The following is an 18656-nucleotide window of genomic DNA, read 5'->3' as shown; positions in this document are numbered from 1 at the left end:
TGAGACACTATTTGCTCATGGCTCGTGCACAGAAGTAAGGGCCTACACAGCACGAGCCCAATTGGTGCTTTATCTGTTGACTTGCAGAATGTAAGGCACAGCAACACTGAAAAGCAAACATTGTAGCCGTCCTGAAACAGTAAAGTTCAACATCTCTTTTACAAATTCGCACAATCAAGGAGTTTGTACAGTGTTTGTAATATGAAAAGCACCACAAACAGTCTGCATAGGAGACTATTCCATGAAATTTGGTAAAACTTTTCGTAAGAAAATGCTCCAAAAATGATACTTTCTGTCCGAATTTTCTTAGCTAAATAAGTAACAATCATGAACAATCATGCAAAGATCGCCCCCTCAAATTACCAGATCCATTGCTCAAAAGATGTAGCAAGAGAAAGAAAAAAACATACAGAAAAATGGATCATGCCTAGAGTTCATTGCGCTTACGCAATGAGCTAACAAAATATCATTTAATACATTAAAAATAATTATTTAGTAAAGGGTTTACTTCCTGAATTTTACCCATACTGAGTCTGACGGTAGAATTTATAACACGATTACCATCGGATAAAAATACTGTAAACTACTGGCATCAAGTTGTGTAAGAATGACTAATTCTATAATCGTATTATGGAATTAGTGACATTTTTACACAGAATATTAAAATGTTGTTTTTGTATGAATGCTTGAAAAGGACAACATTTTCCAATTATATCGGACCACCTTTCTTTAATTTGTTGACAATGAATGACATTTTTTGACATACCTTCCTCAACAGTCACACGAAAAGTGCATGTTGCTTCATTGCCAGCTGGATCAGCAAACACATACACCACATCCACAACCCCTGGTTGGAACGATGATCCAGGTCGATGAGATCTTTGTGCCAGGATTGCAGTACCCGAGTTATCGGTAGCAGAAGGCTCTATCCAGCGTACAGAAGCATCTCCTGTGCCAAGTGAGACTTGCTGGAAGATGAAACTAGGGCAGTTGCTTATGACTGGTGGAGTTACATCAACTACAAATAAACCAAATGTATTTATTGTATGATATCCCGAAATGATATAAGAGACTTTCATTTATGAAGATATGGTCATATATTTTCATCGGCCATTATAAAACATATGTTATGAATTACAAGATCACAAAATATTCATTAAAGTATCACTTGATATTTTGATTGACTTTGCAATTTTTAGTTCATTGGTCTGACTGAAGAAACAGGGCCGTTCCGACCATTAGGCCAGGTAAGGCAGTCCCCTAGGGCGGCAATCGCAGAGGTGCGCCAAAAAAGGGGGCGCCAAAAGAAAAACCGGGAATGGAGAAAGAAAAGGGAAGACAAAATGAGGGCGGATAAAAAGAAAAATGGGAGGACAAATAAAAAGGGGCGAAAAGAGAAACAGAAAACAGGGCGGAAAAGGAAAAGGGGGACCTGAGAAAAAGAAAAGAAACAGGGCAGAAAACTGATGAGTTTTCAAGGGGGTAACCCCCCTTAACACTTTTTTGGTATGCTTTGGTGGGGCAGCAGGGAGAGGCTTTGCCTAGGGCGGCAAAACCCCTAGGAACGGCCCTGTGAAGAAATTATAAGAAAAATCTATTACCCTACTGAGCCCTTGAAATAACTGAAGACAAAAACAAACAAAGAAAGAAAACACAAAGAAGATGCAATATTGCAATTATCTGAAGAACTAGCTGACCAATATCATCAAGATATTGATGGATAGTTGATAGTGTTAAAGCCATATTATAACATTTCTTTAAAAATAGATTAGTATTAATTTTCAATATAATATTAGCATTTACTGTCAGATATGTCCCCTTTTAATTTTGAGCCGAACAAGTGAGGTAAAGCAAAGAAAATCAGAATTTACAACTAACTAGCGCCAATGCATGTCACGCCGGCAGTTGTAATATGGTACGACCCTCTGGGTGTGTGTGTGTGTGTCCCGCACGCCGTGTACGTAGTACTGTGTTGACATCGCATACGCGTTCGACTAATATTTCTATCGTAATAATAAAATGTTGATTCAGGTGGTTTATTCAAAATCTCGGATTTTGACAAAACTACAGCACCTAAAGTCTTGATTTTTGCAGAGAGTCTTTGTTTACTAAAGTTCATTACAATCGTGTAAAAACCTGAATTTAAAATTTTTTTTGAGGGCGTTCTCCTCAGCAAATGTTATAATATGGCTTTAACACATTCACAGTATACTTTTTAAAATCACTACCATTTTGCTGGATAATTCTGCTACCATGGGTCACAAAGGAGGATTCAATTCAATTCATATTTTATTTATACACGGACAGGCCCAGATCAGCCCTTGAGCTGGTCTTCCCTGGGGCCGTGTTTACATAGCTCTGTCCAGAAATCGGGTAAACCTGTGGGCTGGAAGCTGCATGCGGGAAAGGGGGCCTGAGTGGATAAAATGTGCCCATAATAAGCTGTAGTGATTTTGGATCATTTTTCAGCAAACCCTCTGGACATGCCACTGGGGTGCATAGACTCTCACTTATTACCTTGACAGACATGAAAACATACAAACAAACATACAAATGAAATAAAACAAACACATACCTCCAATAACAGTCACATTAAACCTGCAAAAAGCCTCATTATTAACTCCATCATAGAACCTGTACTCAACAGTGGTTATTCCTACAGGAAAGGATTCCCCACTACGGTGGCTCTGCGCAACCCTGAGTGGACCTATGGTGTCCTCTGCTGCAGGTTCCTGCCATGTGATGATAGTGCTGTCATTTACTCCTATTGTTACAGAGCCAATGATGTCATCAGAGGGACAGCTTGTGATGATTGGTGGATCTTGGTCAACTAGGATTGGAGGAATAAAATGATTAAGTTTGAATTCAAGAATGAATTCTGAAATAAAACATCCACTTTCACATCATGGGGGAGTGTCGAATTGTGTAACGTGTAAGCAAATGAGTTAGGGTTGGGGTTAGAGTTACACAATTCAACACTCGACCACCCTTTTTATTTTAAATGCCTTGCAGTGAGAAAGAAATTTTATCCTTATTTGCAGCACATATCATTATTTTGATCAAATAACTTTAAATAAAAACAAGTATTATACAAAATACTGATTATGATTTTCATAGTGGCAAACAAAAAGGAAGGAGTAGGCCTACATTTAAAGTTTTTTCAAGAGTAGGGGCAAAAATGTGGCAATTTTCGCCTAAAATAGTGGACTTTTCTGTAACTTATATTCTGACTGGGGAACACTGGGGGAAAATTTTTCCAGCAAAGCCTTTTTTTCAGGGGAAGGGCTGCCAGTGTCTCTACCACTGAATTCTGAGCATGTAGATTAAGAATCTTCCTACTTCAGCTATACTGATTATGAATATCAAAAAATCTGAATATTTCTCCAAAGAGTAATCCACTAAAAAGTAAAAAAAAAAAAAAAGTGCAGTGATTTATAGTGCGCTACACACAGGCACAACCCCTAGACATTGATCCACAAGCCTCATCACACTTTACAGGTAGAAGAGAACACTTACCGTTTGCTGTCCAGCTTAATCTAAACCCTGAATATTCCACGTTTCTATCCGTCAAGAAAAATATCCAAGCTGTATCTGATTGTAAACTGAAATCCTCTGGCCTTTCATCCCCCTCAAAGAAATACTTATTTGGTGGTTCAGAACGAAAATTCAGCTGGGACTCCTGATACATTAATCCAACGCCTACATACAACTCATCCTTGTACATTTCGATATTAAAAGGGTGTCAAAGGTGAAGTTGATGTGCATGGCGAAGGTATGTAGATGAGGTATAAGATGGTTTCACGAGGTCTGTACATGCTGGGATAATTGGGACTTTGAACAGAAGACTCACGACATTGGACACCGTAGCAGGTGAAAAGCTGCCTATGGACTGTAAAAATCAAAAGAAATTAGAAATAACATATTCATGTGTGTACTAACGTACAGTAATAGAATGTCAAGAAGTAACAAGTTGTCCACATCCAACTTGGTATCGCCAGCACAGACATTGACTGTTATCATACTGATATATTTTTGAATAGATTGCTACCCTCTAAAGTTGGATGATTTATGTTACGACAGGTGTAGCAAAAGATTGTGATGGTCCCCATTAATGATTGATCCACTCTCACTGAACAAGATCACAAGAATGCAGTCCACAATTTATATGGAAATTGAATTTGAGAAAGCTGAGAGGTCGAGAGATTTAAAATTATAAAACAGTTTCATACATTTTGTTTAGAATAGCTAGAAGTATGCATCTGCAAGATTGCCAAATTCTACGCTCATGAGAATGATCAGTTTCATTCTGTGTGGGGTTTTTTCTGAAGTTTTTTTTTTCACCTAAGTGACTTCTTACCTCCTCTTTCCATACACTCATATCCCATAATATTGCTTATCCCTGGCCTGTCAGTCTCACACTCACAGACAAACTCACGATCTGTGTCCACCACAGTTGAAGCGCTCCGTGTAAAACATTGCTCTCCATTGCTACACTGGTTTCTTTCACAGTACGGGTTCAATTCTGTATAAAAATACAAACAATTGTATTAGTATTGCCATTGTAATAGGTGATTAACAAATTTAGTGCTGGGCTCACATGTTCAAGAAAATACAACACCGGAAGGGTGTCACCATCAGTTTGCAATGACAATTCAATGTTTGCCAATCGGGAGATCGATTGATTTGCCCAGCACTGGATTTCACATAAACATTTATTGAACGGCACTGTTTTCTAAGTGGCAAGTCATCAAAACAACTTTGATCAAGCAAGGTTGCAAAATTAAACAGACTCATAATATGATCGGAATTTGTACTTCAGTGCCCGTGTTTCCGGTTAAAAGTAAGTAAACCCTTCAGCTAAGATACATAAATGTTTGCCAAGTTAAAATTGTTTTAATGTGTTTCAAAACTGACGATGATATGATGACTGAACGTGTTATACAAGCACCCTCTATCTTCTATCCACACCAGGGTCCGCATTAAGCAATTTTATTTGTGTAGCAAAAATGCTCACCAAATCTGGGAGCGAATGCTTATGAATGGTACAAAATTGCTACGCATTCCAAAATTGTGTAGCAAATGATGAAAATTGTGTAGCATTTTGCCACTGCTACGCACTTATTGCAGACACTGAACACAGCACAGCGTCATCATCCCTATATCTTGTGTCAAAAATTGCCGTGATAGTACAGCGAATCCACTCATTTTTCAAGAGCTACGCATGGCGATTTTGTTCGAGATAGGCTGAGCGACTCAGGCTAAGCATATCATTTAAACGATATGAGATATCGCAGAGTTTCCATTCTACATGTTTTTACGATCTGCACATGCTCAGTACCCCATATGATGTTGCCATTACAAAAAAATTCGTTGTCAGGTAAAACCCAGGTTTTGTTTTCAATACACTAACTGGAAATTCAATACACTCAGCGGCGATTCCTGTTTTCTTTAAACATATAAATTTTACTGCATTTTACCATTTTTGTTTTTAAACCGTACGTTAAAAATGTGATATATTCAACTGTTTGAGAATTATAATCATATGAAAGGAACACGCATAGCCCATTCAGCTCAGATCCACGTGCTGTATAGAATATTAAATCACAAGTCTGTAATACAATGCACCATATCGAGACGCTACAAAATGTATGCAACTTTCTTTATCTGCGTCAATTATAGAATATTGATTAAAATAGAATTGAATACATCTCTACATTTTGAGTTTATACTTCATCACTGAGCGATCTAGCGATCGATTTCTAGCCAATCAGATCAGACTCCTTTTCTTGCGTTCGGTGAAATACCAACCGCCCGTCGCTCACCAATGGAGTATTAAGATGTGATTCATTGCAGGGAAAAAAGTATTTATAATACAGGGTGTCGACACTGTGCACAGTAACTATCGTGTCGCGTTGTGGATAGTAAATAGATTTCTCGATCAAGTCAAAGTCAGCTGCCATAAAAATACAATGCCCAATGCATGCTCATACCTTTGGGTGGCGCTCAATGGACAAAATTCATAACAGCTCTCCATATCACCCCTGGGTAGAGAGAAGCAAGTAGGGTAAAGCACCTTGCCCAAGAGTGCAATTCATGATGCCACTTAGTCCGAATAATCAGACCCAGAACAAAATATTAATTTCTGACATGATCGTGTACTGGGTCTGAACTGTTTCCATATGGAATCTTGATGGCAAATTGGACAATAGAAGCACATGGTTCTACGTGACAGCTTTTTAATCCCTATTCAGGTTACGTGAATCACGCTATTGTGGACCATCCTTCTGATACTTGAGTGTTTGGACAAGCGGAGCGGTTTTTGTCTACCTCTCTGTTTGTAAACAAACCAGGAGGTCGAAATCGTCCTCCTCGCCGAATACGAAAGTCAGCGTAATAGTACGGCACTGGATGGCACTGCAGAGGATCGAACCCGGGGATCGAACTCACAATCCACGATTACAAGGCAGAGCCTGTAGGCTGTACCACTGCGCCAACGTGCCCCAATGTTACAATGCGTATTTACATATAAATGGCATTCAAATCAATAGACTATAGTCATGATAGCTGAACTTGTACATAAACTAGCACTGCAGTGCAATTCAATATGAATATCGATGACTAGTGCCGTACTATTACGCTAACTTTCGTATTCGGCGAAGAGGACAATTTCGACCTCCTCGTTTGTTTACAAACAGAGAGGTAGACAAAAGGCCTGTCAAAACTGTTCCGCTTGTCCAAATACTCAAGTATCAAAAGGATGGTCCACAATCGAGTGATTCATGCAACATGAATAGGGGATTAAAAAACTGTGAAGTAGGACCATGTGCTTCTTTTGTCCAATTTGCCATCAAGATTTAGAATGGAAACAGTTCAGACCCAGAACACGATCATGTCAGAAATTAATACAAACTTGTTCTGGGTCTGATTATTCTAGGTATGAGAGGCAAACCTTAGTTAACACATTTGCTAGTCAGCCAAATTCACCTAGACCGGGGTCAAAACACAATACATATTTACATAGAAATTTAAAAGAAAAGATTGGACAGGCTGGTCAAGGAAACCTACATAAATATGTTTTCTATACTTCACTTGACCCAAATATATGATTTTTTATGGTGATAAGACAATCGCACATGGAATTTTAGAGGGATTTTATTTTGATAGCAGTTCCATATTAAATATTTAAAAAAAGCTGCTATCACCATGAGACTAAGATCTAGAAACACCACCGAAATGCTGTTTTGGGGAATTTTGCTAGCACTAGCAGAATCTTTTTGATGAAAGTCAATCTTTGACAAGATGTAACTTTGCTACGGAAAGTGCTATGACAAAAAAGGTTTTCAGTTTTGGCTTTCTTTACTCAAGGGCTTTAATTTGATATATCAAATGATGCAGTTTGATGGCAAATTTGAATTCACCTAGCATACCTAATTATTCGGACTAATCGATGACAATTAATGTATGTATTGTATTAATCCGAGGTGCTCTGACGATAACACTCCGATCGCCAGGCAATCTACGTTTGTAGTTATGCCTGCCACTTCCACATACTTGTGCATAATGCGGAAGGTCGAGTTGTGCCCATATAATGTTTAGGCCTATGTTAAACTGTATGTTATACAAATTGTACAGCTATCATTTCTACCCTATGACGAACCGACATACCTGTAAATCAAATTGCCCGCAAAAAACTGGTCATCGCTGGTATTTTTCATGAAGAAAAACGACACTTTTTACGCCGGAACATGTCCAAAACACGTCAGCTGACGTACAAGCCTCCCCACGCATGTACATAAACAAGCCGTGTTCATTGTTTAATTGTCACCTGCAGCTGTTCGCAAGAAAACTTTCTGCATAAAATTACCTGGGGTCGTTATCAGGCCTGAGACACACTGGCGCTAGTTTGAGGACAGTCACTATGAGTTACTAACACATGCAGAAAATGTGTGATGGGTCGCCATTTTGTGACTCGTGCAAGCTAACACAAACAAATTATTGGACTTAATAATCTTTTCAAGTTTTAATAAAGCGTGCATCTATCATGATAATATTACATTTTATTATTTTATTATTTGAATTACATAAGCTATGTCAATTTTGTGTCCATGTTAATTTTTATATGGATTTACCTACAGGTGTTGATTTTAAACTGTTGTGAACGTGGAGCTACGCAAACTGGCAGGCGATTACCCACCATGCAATGCGAATACACGGAAACGATCCAGTTTAGGATGCATCGCAGTTCCTATTGTGTAAACCGCCCATCCAACCTGATCGTGTGCACAGGATTTGTGCTGGAGGCTAGTTAATGCGCACAACCAATGCGCAGAAGAAGACCTTGATACTAGGCGGAGCTTACGTTTCACAAGAATGATTGACAGCTGTGAGTAGGTGAAATTCTGTTCTGTGATTGGTACAAAAATATGGTTCTCGTATAAATGAATATATTATCCATGTCTTCAAAATTAGGAACCGTTTCTTCCACAGAGCCCTAGATAGGGCTCGATGGTCTCTACTCATCATACGACCGTAGAAGATCTGGCCAGCGAGCGGCGACGCTTGCCAATCAGGCTAGCTATTTTGTACGGCGTGGCCTCTCATCCTTTATTATCTCTGGTCTTGTCACGCTGGTAGATTCGCCCATCTGTGATTACTGACCTGGATCTGACAGAAGATTGTGGAATTTACGATTTTCAGCAGCAGGATTTTATGAAACTGCCAATATTTGCAAGTATTCTGAAGGATCGGTAATAATTAAAATATTTTTCATGGTGTCGGTAGTGCAAGTTGAAGTTAGTGAATTTGTGGTTTTGTATGTTATGTGCAAGAGTGTTTTCAGGAAGCGTAAATAGGCAGGCTGTTATGCTAAACTCTCCATCTTATATGTAAGTTCGGCGAAGAACTGGACACATCACACGGTAGTGTGACGTGTCCAGCCTGGATATAGTTTGTAGTAGGCCGGTGGGACAACGAAAACGCTACGTGAACGAGCTAGTATTGTATAAGCTGAATGAATTAAATTTTGCTCTGACACATGCTCATCACACGGTGCATCTTATACTCACTCATGTGAGTCATTTTTAAGGAAAGAAGAAATAATACTAACTGTTGAAGAACAGAAAAGGTTGTAAGCTTACCTAAAATTTAAAAAGACCAGGAAAAGACCCCGCAAGTGTCAGCTCGTCGTAATAATTGGGTATTACAACAGCTCGTCTCCCCTACTAATTTGAATATTTAACATCTAAAACTTTTAAAGTAATGTGATTGGTCCTTTCACACACAAACACTGAGGGGGTATTATTGCTCCAGTTCACAATGTCTGCACAATAATTGTGCAGAATTATGTTGTAACGCATACCATGATACAGCCTGATGCAAATTAGATTTGACAAACTTTTGAAAAAAGTTTTCAAAAGTTTTCTTTTATGTTTCAATTGATCTGGCATCGATTTCATCAAGATTTATACTAATTACTATTATAGTTTCTGAGAACATGGAGAATGGGCAGATAATGCAAGTTATCAGGCCAGTTATAGATTTTGATAGACCATCGACGAGCTATAGGGACCGTTCACAAACACTTGTTAGGGGGGCCTGATGCAAAAAAATATCATCACGAATTTTTAGACCCCCCCCCCCTTTACAGACCTCAAAAATTTCAGGCCCCCCTTTTTGACATGAAAATTATGGGTCAACCCAGCAAACACAAAAACGTTTTAAAAACGATGGCAATAAGATCATAACAGATGACAGGGAAAAGGCAGAAGTTCTGAATAAGCAGTTCACTGGAGTCTTTACCCAAGAAGACAAAACCAATATTCCTAGACTTGATGGCGAACCAACGCCCTCCATCGCACAGTTGATTATCACTGAAAATGGGGTACTCAAGCAACTGCAGGAGCTGAAAGACAACAAAGCACCGGGCCCAGATGGGTTATGCCCTGGTTTCTGAAGATGGTAGCAGTAGAGTTAACACCAATGCTGACTGACGTATTTCAGACCTCAATCAATGAAGGCTTTGTACCAAGGCAGTGGAGAGAGGCCAACGTGTGTGGGATTTATAAAAAAGGTCCGAAGACTGAGGCGAGCAACTACCGACCGGTATCTCTGACCAGTGTGGTATGCAAGGTGCTTGAGCACATAGTCCACTCTCATGTGATGAAACATCTAGAACACCATGAAGTCCTGGTTGACAACCAACATGGATTTAGGTCAAAGCACTCCACCGAGACTCAACTGATCCTAACAATAGATGACATAGCCAAGAGCCTGGAGAAAGGTGAAACCATCCATATGGCAATATTGGACTTTGCCAAAGCTTTTGACAAAGTGCCTCATGAGAGATTGTTAGGAAAGTTAGAGCACTACGGAATAAGGGGTTCCATCTTGCAGTGGATCAGACACTTTCTAACTGAACGCACTCAGAAAGTAGTGTGCAATGGTGCTGAATCAAGACCAAAGAGAGTTACATCCAGTGTACCACAAGGCACGGTTACAGGCCCACTACAGTTCCTCATATATATCAACGATCTACCAAGCAAATTACACAACAAAGCTCGTCTGTTTGCGGACGATTGTGTGGTATATGCATCTGGAAAATACAGAAGAGGAGCTAGCAACTTTGCAGGCAGATCTCAAACTCCTTGAAGAATGGCAGAGCAACTGGGCCATGGAATTCAATGCATCCAAGTGCTACATCATGAAGTTCACAAACAGAAAGCAACCTCCAGACCTGAGCTACAAATTCTGTAACCAACAACTTGAGGAAGTACAATCAAATCCGTATCTGGGAGTGGAGTTTGACAATAAACTCAGTTGGGATGTACACATAGACAAGACAGTCAGCAAGGCAAACAGAGTGCTGGGAGTACTAAGGAGGAACTTGTGGTTTTGTCCCCTAGCAGTAAAGGAAACAGCGTACAAAACACTTGTTAGACCCATCCTTGAATATGGTAGCTGTGCATGGGATCCATTCAAAAAGAAACATGTCAATCGGGTCGAGGGAGTGCAGAGAAAGGCAGCCAGATTCTGCAAAGGTGACTTCAAACAAAAGAGTAGCGTGACTCAGAGCAAGAATGACTATGACGTACAAGACCATCAACGGGCTAGTCGGAATTAAGGCAGAACAACACTTCCAAAAGGCTGAGACCACAGGGGTGGCAACACGGAACAGAAGTAGCACAAACCTTCATCAAATGTACCCAACAAAGGATTTGTATAAACACTCCTTTTTCCCAAGAGCATCACGGGAATGGAACAGTCTGGACTCAGAAACCAGGGAAGCCAAGTCATTAGACATCTTCAAAAGCAGAATGTACAAATTGGGAACCAAAGAAACTGAAGTTACCAAGACAAGCAAAGAAACCAAGGCAACTGAAGTAACAAGCAAAGAAGAAACCAAAGCAACTGAAGTAACCAAGACAAGTCAAACAGAAACCAAAGCTACTGAAGTAACTAAGACAAGCAAAAAAGAAACCAAAACAACTGAAGTAACCAAAACAAGCAAAGAAGCCAAAGCAACTGAAGTAACAAGCAAAGAAGAAACCAAAGAAACTGAAGTAACCAAGACAAGCAAAGAAACCAAAGCAACTGAAGTAACAAGCAAAGAAGAAACCAAAGCAACTGAAGTAACCAAGACAAGTAAAGAAACCAAAGCAACTGAAGTAACAAGCAAAGAAGAAACCAAAGCAACTGAAGTAACCAAGACAAGCAAAGAATCCAAAGCAACTGAAGTAACAAACAAAGAAGAAACCAAAGAAACTGAAGTAACCAAGACAAACCAAACTGAAACCAAAGCAACCAAGAAAAGTGAAGACTCCGAAAACAGAACAAACATCTAGCGTAAGAATCGTGTATCTCTGACAGTCCAATTCCTCTGAAACCTTTGCAAAGTTGGCGAACATACAGCAATTAGTCTGAGTATGCCGACTCAACCGAAGAAGAAGAAGAAGAAGAAGAAGAAACATTTTAAATAAGTTATATTTTGGCTTTTGGTTTAGGTAAAAACGTTTTAATAACATTAAAATGTCGGGTTATATAAAGGTCATAATAACGTTTTAAAACGCTTTGTCTAAAAACACACTAAAACAAGCTTTTCAAAAAATGTTATTGTAAACTATTTTAGCAAACATTTTTGCCAAATATTGTGTTAATACTTAAATAACATTATGTTAAAATATTTGAACCCAGCAAACACAGAAATGTTCTTAAAATGTTTTTTTCAACACATTTTAATAACATTTAAATGTCGGGTTATATAAAGGTCATGAAAACGTTTTTAAAACATTATTGAAAATATTTTGGGCAAACATTTTTCGCAAAATATTTTTTCAACCTCAAAATAACATTCTGTTTAAAATGTTTTGTATCATGTTTTCAAGAATGTTTTTGGAATGTTATTATAGACGTTTTTATACCCTTTATATAACCCGACATTTAAACGTTTTCTGTAAAACATTTTGTTTGCTGAGCAGTAGATTATCAAAAAAATGTTTTTAAGGTTATGAAAACGTTTTATACTCTTAATATACCCTTTATATAACCCGACATTTAAACGTTTTCTGACAACCTTAGTTTTATAACCTTTTGCGAATGATGTCGAAAACGTTTTGTGTTTGCTGGGAACCCCATAGAAAGGCATATAAACTCAATTTTCCCAGGAAAATTTGTAGTCATTTTTTTCAGGCCTCCTCCCTAGGAGGTTCAAAACCTTTCAGCCCCCCCTTTTTTTTGCATCAACCCCCCCCCTAACAAGTGTTTGTGAACGGTCCCTTATTATTAGCTATCATTTTAACAGTTAGGCCTACCTAACCCCTAACTGTTTGGGAAAAAATATACTCTCACCATTATGTACTATTCCCGATAATTAGAAAAAACAAAATGTTTTGCTAAACTTAGCTCAATCTTATATTCTTTGGTTGCAACTAACTGGCAATAACAGTCCAATTTTAATTGGCCAATTTCAAAAAAATAAGGGCCAAAACGTGCATTTTAGGGAGTTTTTTTGTATGCTGTGCATGTGACAAGCAAGCCAAAAACGTGTACAAAGACTACCGGTATTATTGAATAATGTAGGCCTAGTGGAAGAAGTGATCAAAATAATACCAAAATATTTTTTTTTTCTAATCATTTCTTTTTTATAACCAATTCTTAAAATTATGAGCAACCTTTTATTTAGCCTATACTCAAAATTTGGAATGTTTTAAAGTCTTTGAATTTTGACTGCAAAGAAAACATTCAAAATTTGGCCCACATCTCTTAAATTGCAAAAACAAAAAGTTTGACTTTTATTGCCAGTTATGTCCGAACTAAAGGATTTATCTATGTTTCATTTGGCAAAACATGGTAATATTTTTAAATAAAAAAACCATAATGTTGTATTTTTTCTGGAATGGTTACTCTCTACGTTAAATGAATATGACAGCTCGAGAAAAAATGACTTGTTGAAACTACTAGTACATGAAAATGCATTCAATTTGAGTGATAACAAACGTGTATTGTTATTCTTGAAACTTTTGATATATCCGCAAAGAAAGAACAACTATGTTATATTCATTTACTATTATTTTGCAAGTTCATTTATGCCGAAAGTGCGATGGGCAAAGTAATCTAAATTCATGAAGCAATTTACCACATTGAAGTGCATGACCTTTGATCTTTCTTCTAATTTATCATCGTAAATATGATCATTAGTGTCATCGTTTTGCATTGTCATGCGGCAATTGATCAATCGCTGCGATATCTTTCATAATATCATCTTTTTTACAACATTTTACCCGCGATGGCAGTCCTACATCATTGTTGCATGACTCCGATCAAAACAACAACAACAACAACAACAACAACAAAAGAAAGCGAGATAGGATTTATATAAATGTATAACGGTTGCCCATGCTAGGGACAGGGTCGGATTCACCGGCAGGGCCCGATGGGTCCAAGATCAAGGGTTCCCAAATTTGGAAGGATAAAATAAAATTTAAGAACAAAATACAAAAAAGGTTAGTCTGGAAAATTTTGGAATGAAAAACAGGTTCAGGTTACAGGGATGGGTGGGTTGGGTGTAATACGTGAATCTCGATACCTGGGGAAACTAAATTTTAGCCTGGCCAGGGCCATGAAATAGATAAATCCGGCCCTGGCTATAGTCATGATAGAGGAAATACAAAATATGTTGATATTGGGAGTTTGTCACAAAAAGGAAAGGCTGACGAATACACACTGTTTAAAGCAGAAATAATTAGACCTATTGAGAAATAGTACTTTGTTTACATTCATTAGTTACCTGGGGACCATTATAGTGGAAATAATGATGCTAATCCTGTGAAGAATAATATTCTTTCCTGGTTATCATGGTTATTCTTTTTATTCATCGTAACTTTTCTGTTGTGTTCCAAAAACCGTTTAACCCCTTGAGTAAATAAGGAGACGTGAGGCACAAACGCCTATACTCTATTCACTTGATTGATCTGAACATGACCGGCTTTGAAGTTAAGTGAAAATCTACACATTAATTAAATGATTACGGACTATATTACATATAAATTATACCCTTTTAATGTAGTCATGGGTCACTTATCGGTTCAAGAATTACATGATGTAAAGTCTTTATAATTTTTTTATGGATAGTTTGTTAATAAGAATCCAGAGGGAAAACAACGCCTCATTCAAAAGCAATTGGTCCAATATATACTGTGATCACAATATACATGGTATATAATTATACTTAAAAAGTCCAACTGAGTTTTGGCGAGCCATGTTTTGTACCCCTTTATATCGTTCCAAACCTTACTTTGTCCTATATATTAGTTTCGGCCAACAGAAAATTTGTTCTATTCATGGGAGAAGATATTCGGCCAAATAACGTTGGGCCAAATTTTTGATGGTAAAAGAACGCTTGGACGAAATATTTTTACGACCAAAATATTTTGAACGAAATGTAATTGGACAAAACAACATTTGACCAACTGTATTTTGGACAAAACAAATGTAATGTCCATCAATTTAGTGGCATATTATAGACTTACGTCCATGTTGTACTCTACAGGTACTAGGTAAGGCTATTGACTGGACATTTGAAATTTAATCCAGAATGTGACAGGCATTGGTTCCCTGTATACTTGGTTTAAAATCAAAAATTACCAGACCAAGCGAAGTGCAAAACAATGTAGTGATCCCTTGCAAAATTCCCTATAATTATTAATGTAAAAATAATTATGCAATCCCGTGTGGACGTTTCTGGAACTGAATACGAATATTACACCAAGAGTGCGTTTATGTTTAGACAAAATTTACTTTTCATACCAGTAATTACACCAAGAGTGCATTTAGACAAAATATACCTTTCATACCAGTAATTTCATAAGTAACAAACGAAATCTTTAGCAAACAGTTGCAAACGAAGTCTTTAGCAAACATAATTCACATGCGTATACTATTGCAGACGACCAAAGAAAGTGCACAAAATAACGTTTCGGGTTTCAGTACAGAATTGACTTAGAGTGATAATTGACATGATTCAGAAGGCTAATGACACGTTTTCGTGAACTTAACAATGAAAGCACGTTCCATGACAGCAAAAGTTCTTGTTTGCCCCGCGTTCTCCTTATTTTTATCATTGCTTAATATTGTTTGATTGATTGATTCACTTATAAATGTTGCCTCTTGCTCTTGTTAGTACATGTACATCAAGATTGATCATACGATTATGCACTGGGTCTGAAAAGAGGGGAAATAGAGAGAACGAGATTACGAGAAAGAGAAAAGAAGATAGAGCGAAAAGAAAGGGAGGGAGAAGAGAGAAAAGGAGAGGAGAGAAAATGGTAGAAAAGGCAAAGAAGAGAGAAGATATAGAACGCCGAGATAGAGAGAGAAGACGGTAAAGAGAGAGAAGTATGAAAAACGTAGAAGTAGAAACTTGAGGATTATTGCATTTAAAGCAACGATTTGTTTTTAATGTATTTAAAATATAATGGTCTCAATGGGCCTAACCTTCATGGTTTAAGTTAAGTCGTGTTCACACGGTCGGACATAAGTCACTTATTACTGGTAATAAGTCACTATTACCGGTAATAAGTCACTTATTATGTCCGACCGTGTGAACACGACTTCAGAATTGACACAGGCCATTGATAGATTTCAGTATGATGGCCTACAATCCTATTCATGTTTTCAATAGCAAGCTTCATACTTTCAAAGACACTAATATATTTTGACTTAAAACTGGAGGAATTAATATAAAAATAACCAAAAAACGTCTTGTATATAGTGTGGGTAAAATGGCACTCTGCTTTGTAATCAATGCAAGGACTGCATGACCAGCTACATGAATATACATGAGTGACCGCACTTATGAACTAATCATAACGAAAAGATAAATTCGACGAAAATGTATTGCATTGGCAAAAACAAATATAATGTAGGCCTAATTATTGCATTTTGTAAACCTGTATCATATCTTACCTTGGCTTTCAACAAAGCCATCAAATAACACCAATGCCAACACAAGAAATGTCTCGAAGCACACACGACGATATAAACTGGTTCCTATCATCTTTAAACCAGTTATTTGATCAATTATGCATGCATTCACAATTGCTATCTTCAGTAGACAGCAAGATTTGTGGTATCTTCAGTAGATAAAGTCAGCGTAAATCATAAATTAACACAATGAGTACGTTTCAGCATAATATGTTTATATCGGTGCAAAGTGAAATCAGTGAGTCGGATAAAGCATTATTAACACAATTTCAAGTTTGAATGTCCCTTTCCAAGTTGTCTAGAAATCTCAAACTTATTGAAAATCCAAATAAATCATTCCATTCTTTTCACAAATCTTCAGTGTCCGATGAGAAGAATTGATTAATCTCTTCACTTCTTGATATAGAGTGTTTCATTATTTCCACAAGGCATCATTAATCCAGTCCACATTAATAATGGAAGCTGACAGCAATAATGACAGTTAAGTATGTGTAACCGTTCAGAGTGAGAGCCAAGCTCTGTGTGTTGGTAATAGGTCCAAACTTCCTGCTGATCAAACTTTTCGGGTAAAAAGTGTTCAGAAAAAAGTCGTTCAGCTCTATTTATTATGAAAATCAAGGATATGGCTTAAATTATTAAATCAAGATAAAGCATTTCAAAATGTTTGCTCTTGGTATGTGCAATGGTTAAGGAGAAAAGAAAGAAAGAAAGAAAGAAAGAAAGAAAGAAAGAAAGAAAGAAAGAAAGAAAGAAAGAAAGAAAGAAAGAAAGAAAGAAAGAAAAAAAAGAAAGAAAGAAAGAAAGAAAGAAAGAAAGAAAGAAAGAAAGAAGCAAACAAACAAAGAAATAAAGAAACAAACAAACAAAAAAACAAACAAAGAAACAAACAAACAAAAGAAGGAAGAAAAAGGAAAGATACACACGAAGAAAACACAAATAAAGAGCGTTGAAAGAAAAAGTAAAACATGGTAGAGAAGCAAAGCATGTTTCGGCAATGTAGAAACTTTTGAAATATTAGGCAAACGGTCTGTTTCAGACACATGTGGTAAAAAAGTTAAGTGCTATGCTTTTTTTTTTAGAAAATAGCTACCGTAAGTCCTATTCGATTTTTTTACAGTCAACAAGGCACAACTTGATGTTTATGTTCTTTGTGACATTCAAGTACAAAAACATGTACACAGTCTCTTTTACAATCATGGCGAAATAATATGTACAAATAAACAACAACCAAACTGCAAAAAAAGACGAAATTGGATCGCGATACGATACTGAAAATGTTTCAAAAAGAACTATTATGAAAAAAAAGGACTGATTTTCACGGCCAACGCGTAGCGCTGAGCGTTAATTGGAGTTCACATAGCAATACTCGTGGGTGTCTGAGACAGACTTATTTTGGCCTTATGGCAGATAATTAAATAGTAATTACACTGGATGGAATGAAAATGCCATTTAGTGCAACTATGACACCTTTTCTTCTATTTGGTCCGTAAGTACTTCCATCGTTTTGTAGGTTGATTGTATTCCATTATTGCCAAGGGTATGCAACTTTTATTATCATGATCATAGAAAATGATAATAATTGCATGCACTGGAGAGGAATCAACCAGAACGCCTATTATCCTGATTATCTGTATTTGCCTTCCAAAAATGACAACATTAGAAATAAGTTTGCATCACCTAAGGGTATTTTGGACAATTGTTACTACACGTATAACAATGAAGTAACAAGTTCAGATAATTGGAGACTTGTAAATATGGTGGGCGATACCGTACAATGTAGTAAAGGGAAAATTGTGAGATATCCCAAAATGCAATTTGCCACATCGTCAAAACTACATTTAATCTAATTCAACTTCAAGGTTATTAATAATGTTTTAAAAAAACAGACACAATCACAAAATCAGATTAACATTTATGATTTTAAGGTAGCCAGTTTTGCGATGCATTATGGGATAGGATTATGATATGAGCCCCGAGTTCAATAGATGTCGTTGATTTGTCTGGGTTTCGATTTGAAGAATGCTTTGAAACGGGAAAAGTTTAAGTAAACTTACAGTAACTTTATCCTATATAATCCAGAAAATAATAATTAACAAAAACTCCTCTCGATTCCAGAAAAATATAGCACTATTTTTCAGTTTACAAAATATTATCCCATTTTGCCAAATGAAAATCATAAT

The 18656-nt window shown here is 37.1% G+C and overlaps 1 protein-coding gene across 1 annotated transcript in view; it reads right to left on the bottom strand.

Moving 5' to 3' along the window:
• LOC140158487 (uncharacterized) overlaps positions 1-16987 on the bottom strand; it is a 68585-nt gene extending 51598 nt beyond the window's left edge. Inside the window, exons 1-5 of the mRNA XM_072181585.1 lie at positions 16459-16987; positions 4358-4522; positions 3517-3889; positions 2576-2830; positions 767-1018 (exon numbers count right to left, since the gene is read on the bottom strand). Of these exons, the coding sequence (XP_072037686.1) occupies positions 767-1018; positions 2576-2830; positions 3517-3724 (715 nt within the window). The 5' untranslated portion in view covers positions 3725-3889; positions 4358-4522; positions 16459-16987. The remainder of the gene's footprint in view (positions 1-766; positions 1019-2575; positions 2831-3516; positions 3890-4357; positions 4523-16458) is intronic.
• Positions 16988-18656: the final 1669 nt, after the last annotated feature.

This window comes from Amphiura filiformis, chromosome 1 (genome assembly GCF_039555335.1).
Source record: "Amphiura filiformis chromosome 1, Afil_fr2py, whole genome shotgun sequence".
Taxonomy (NCBI): domain Eukaryota; kingdom Metazoa; phylum Echinodermata; class Ophiuroidea; order Amphilepidida; family Amphiuridae; genus Amphiura; species Amphiura filiformis.
Note: the sequence above shows the minus strand (reverse complement) of the source record. Positions and strands in the feature narration are given on the sequence as shown.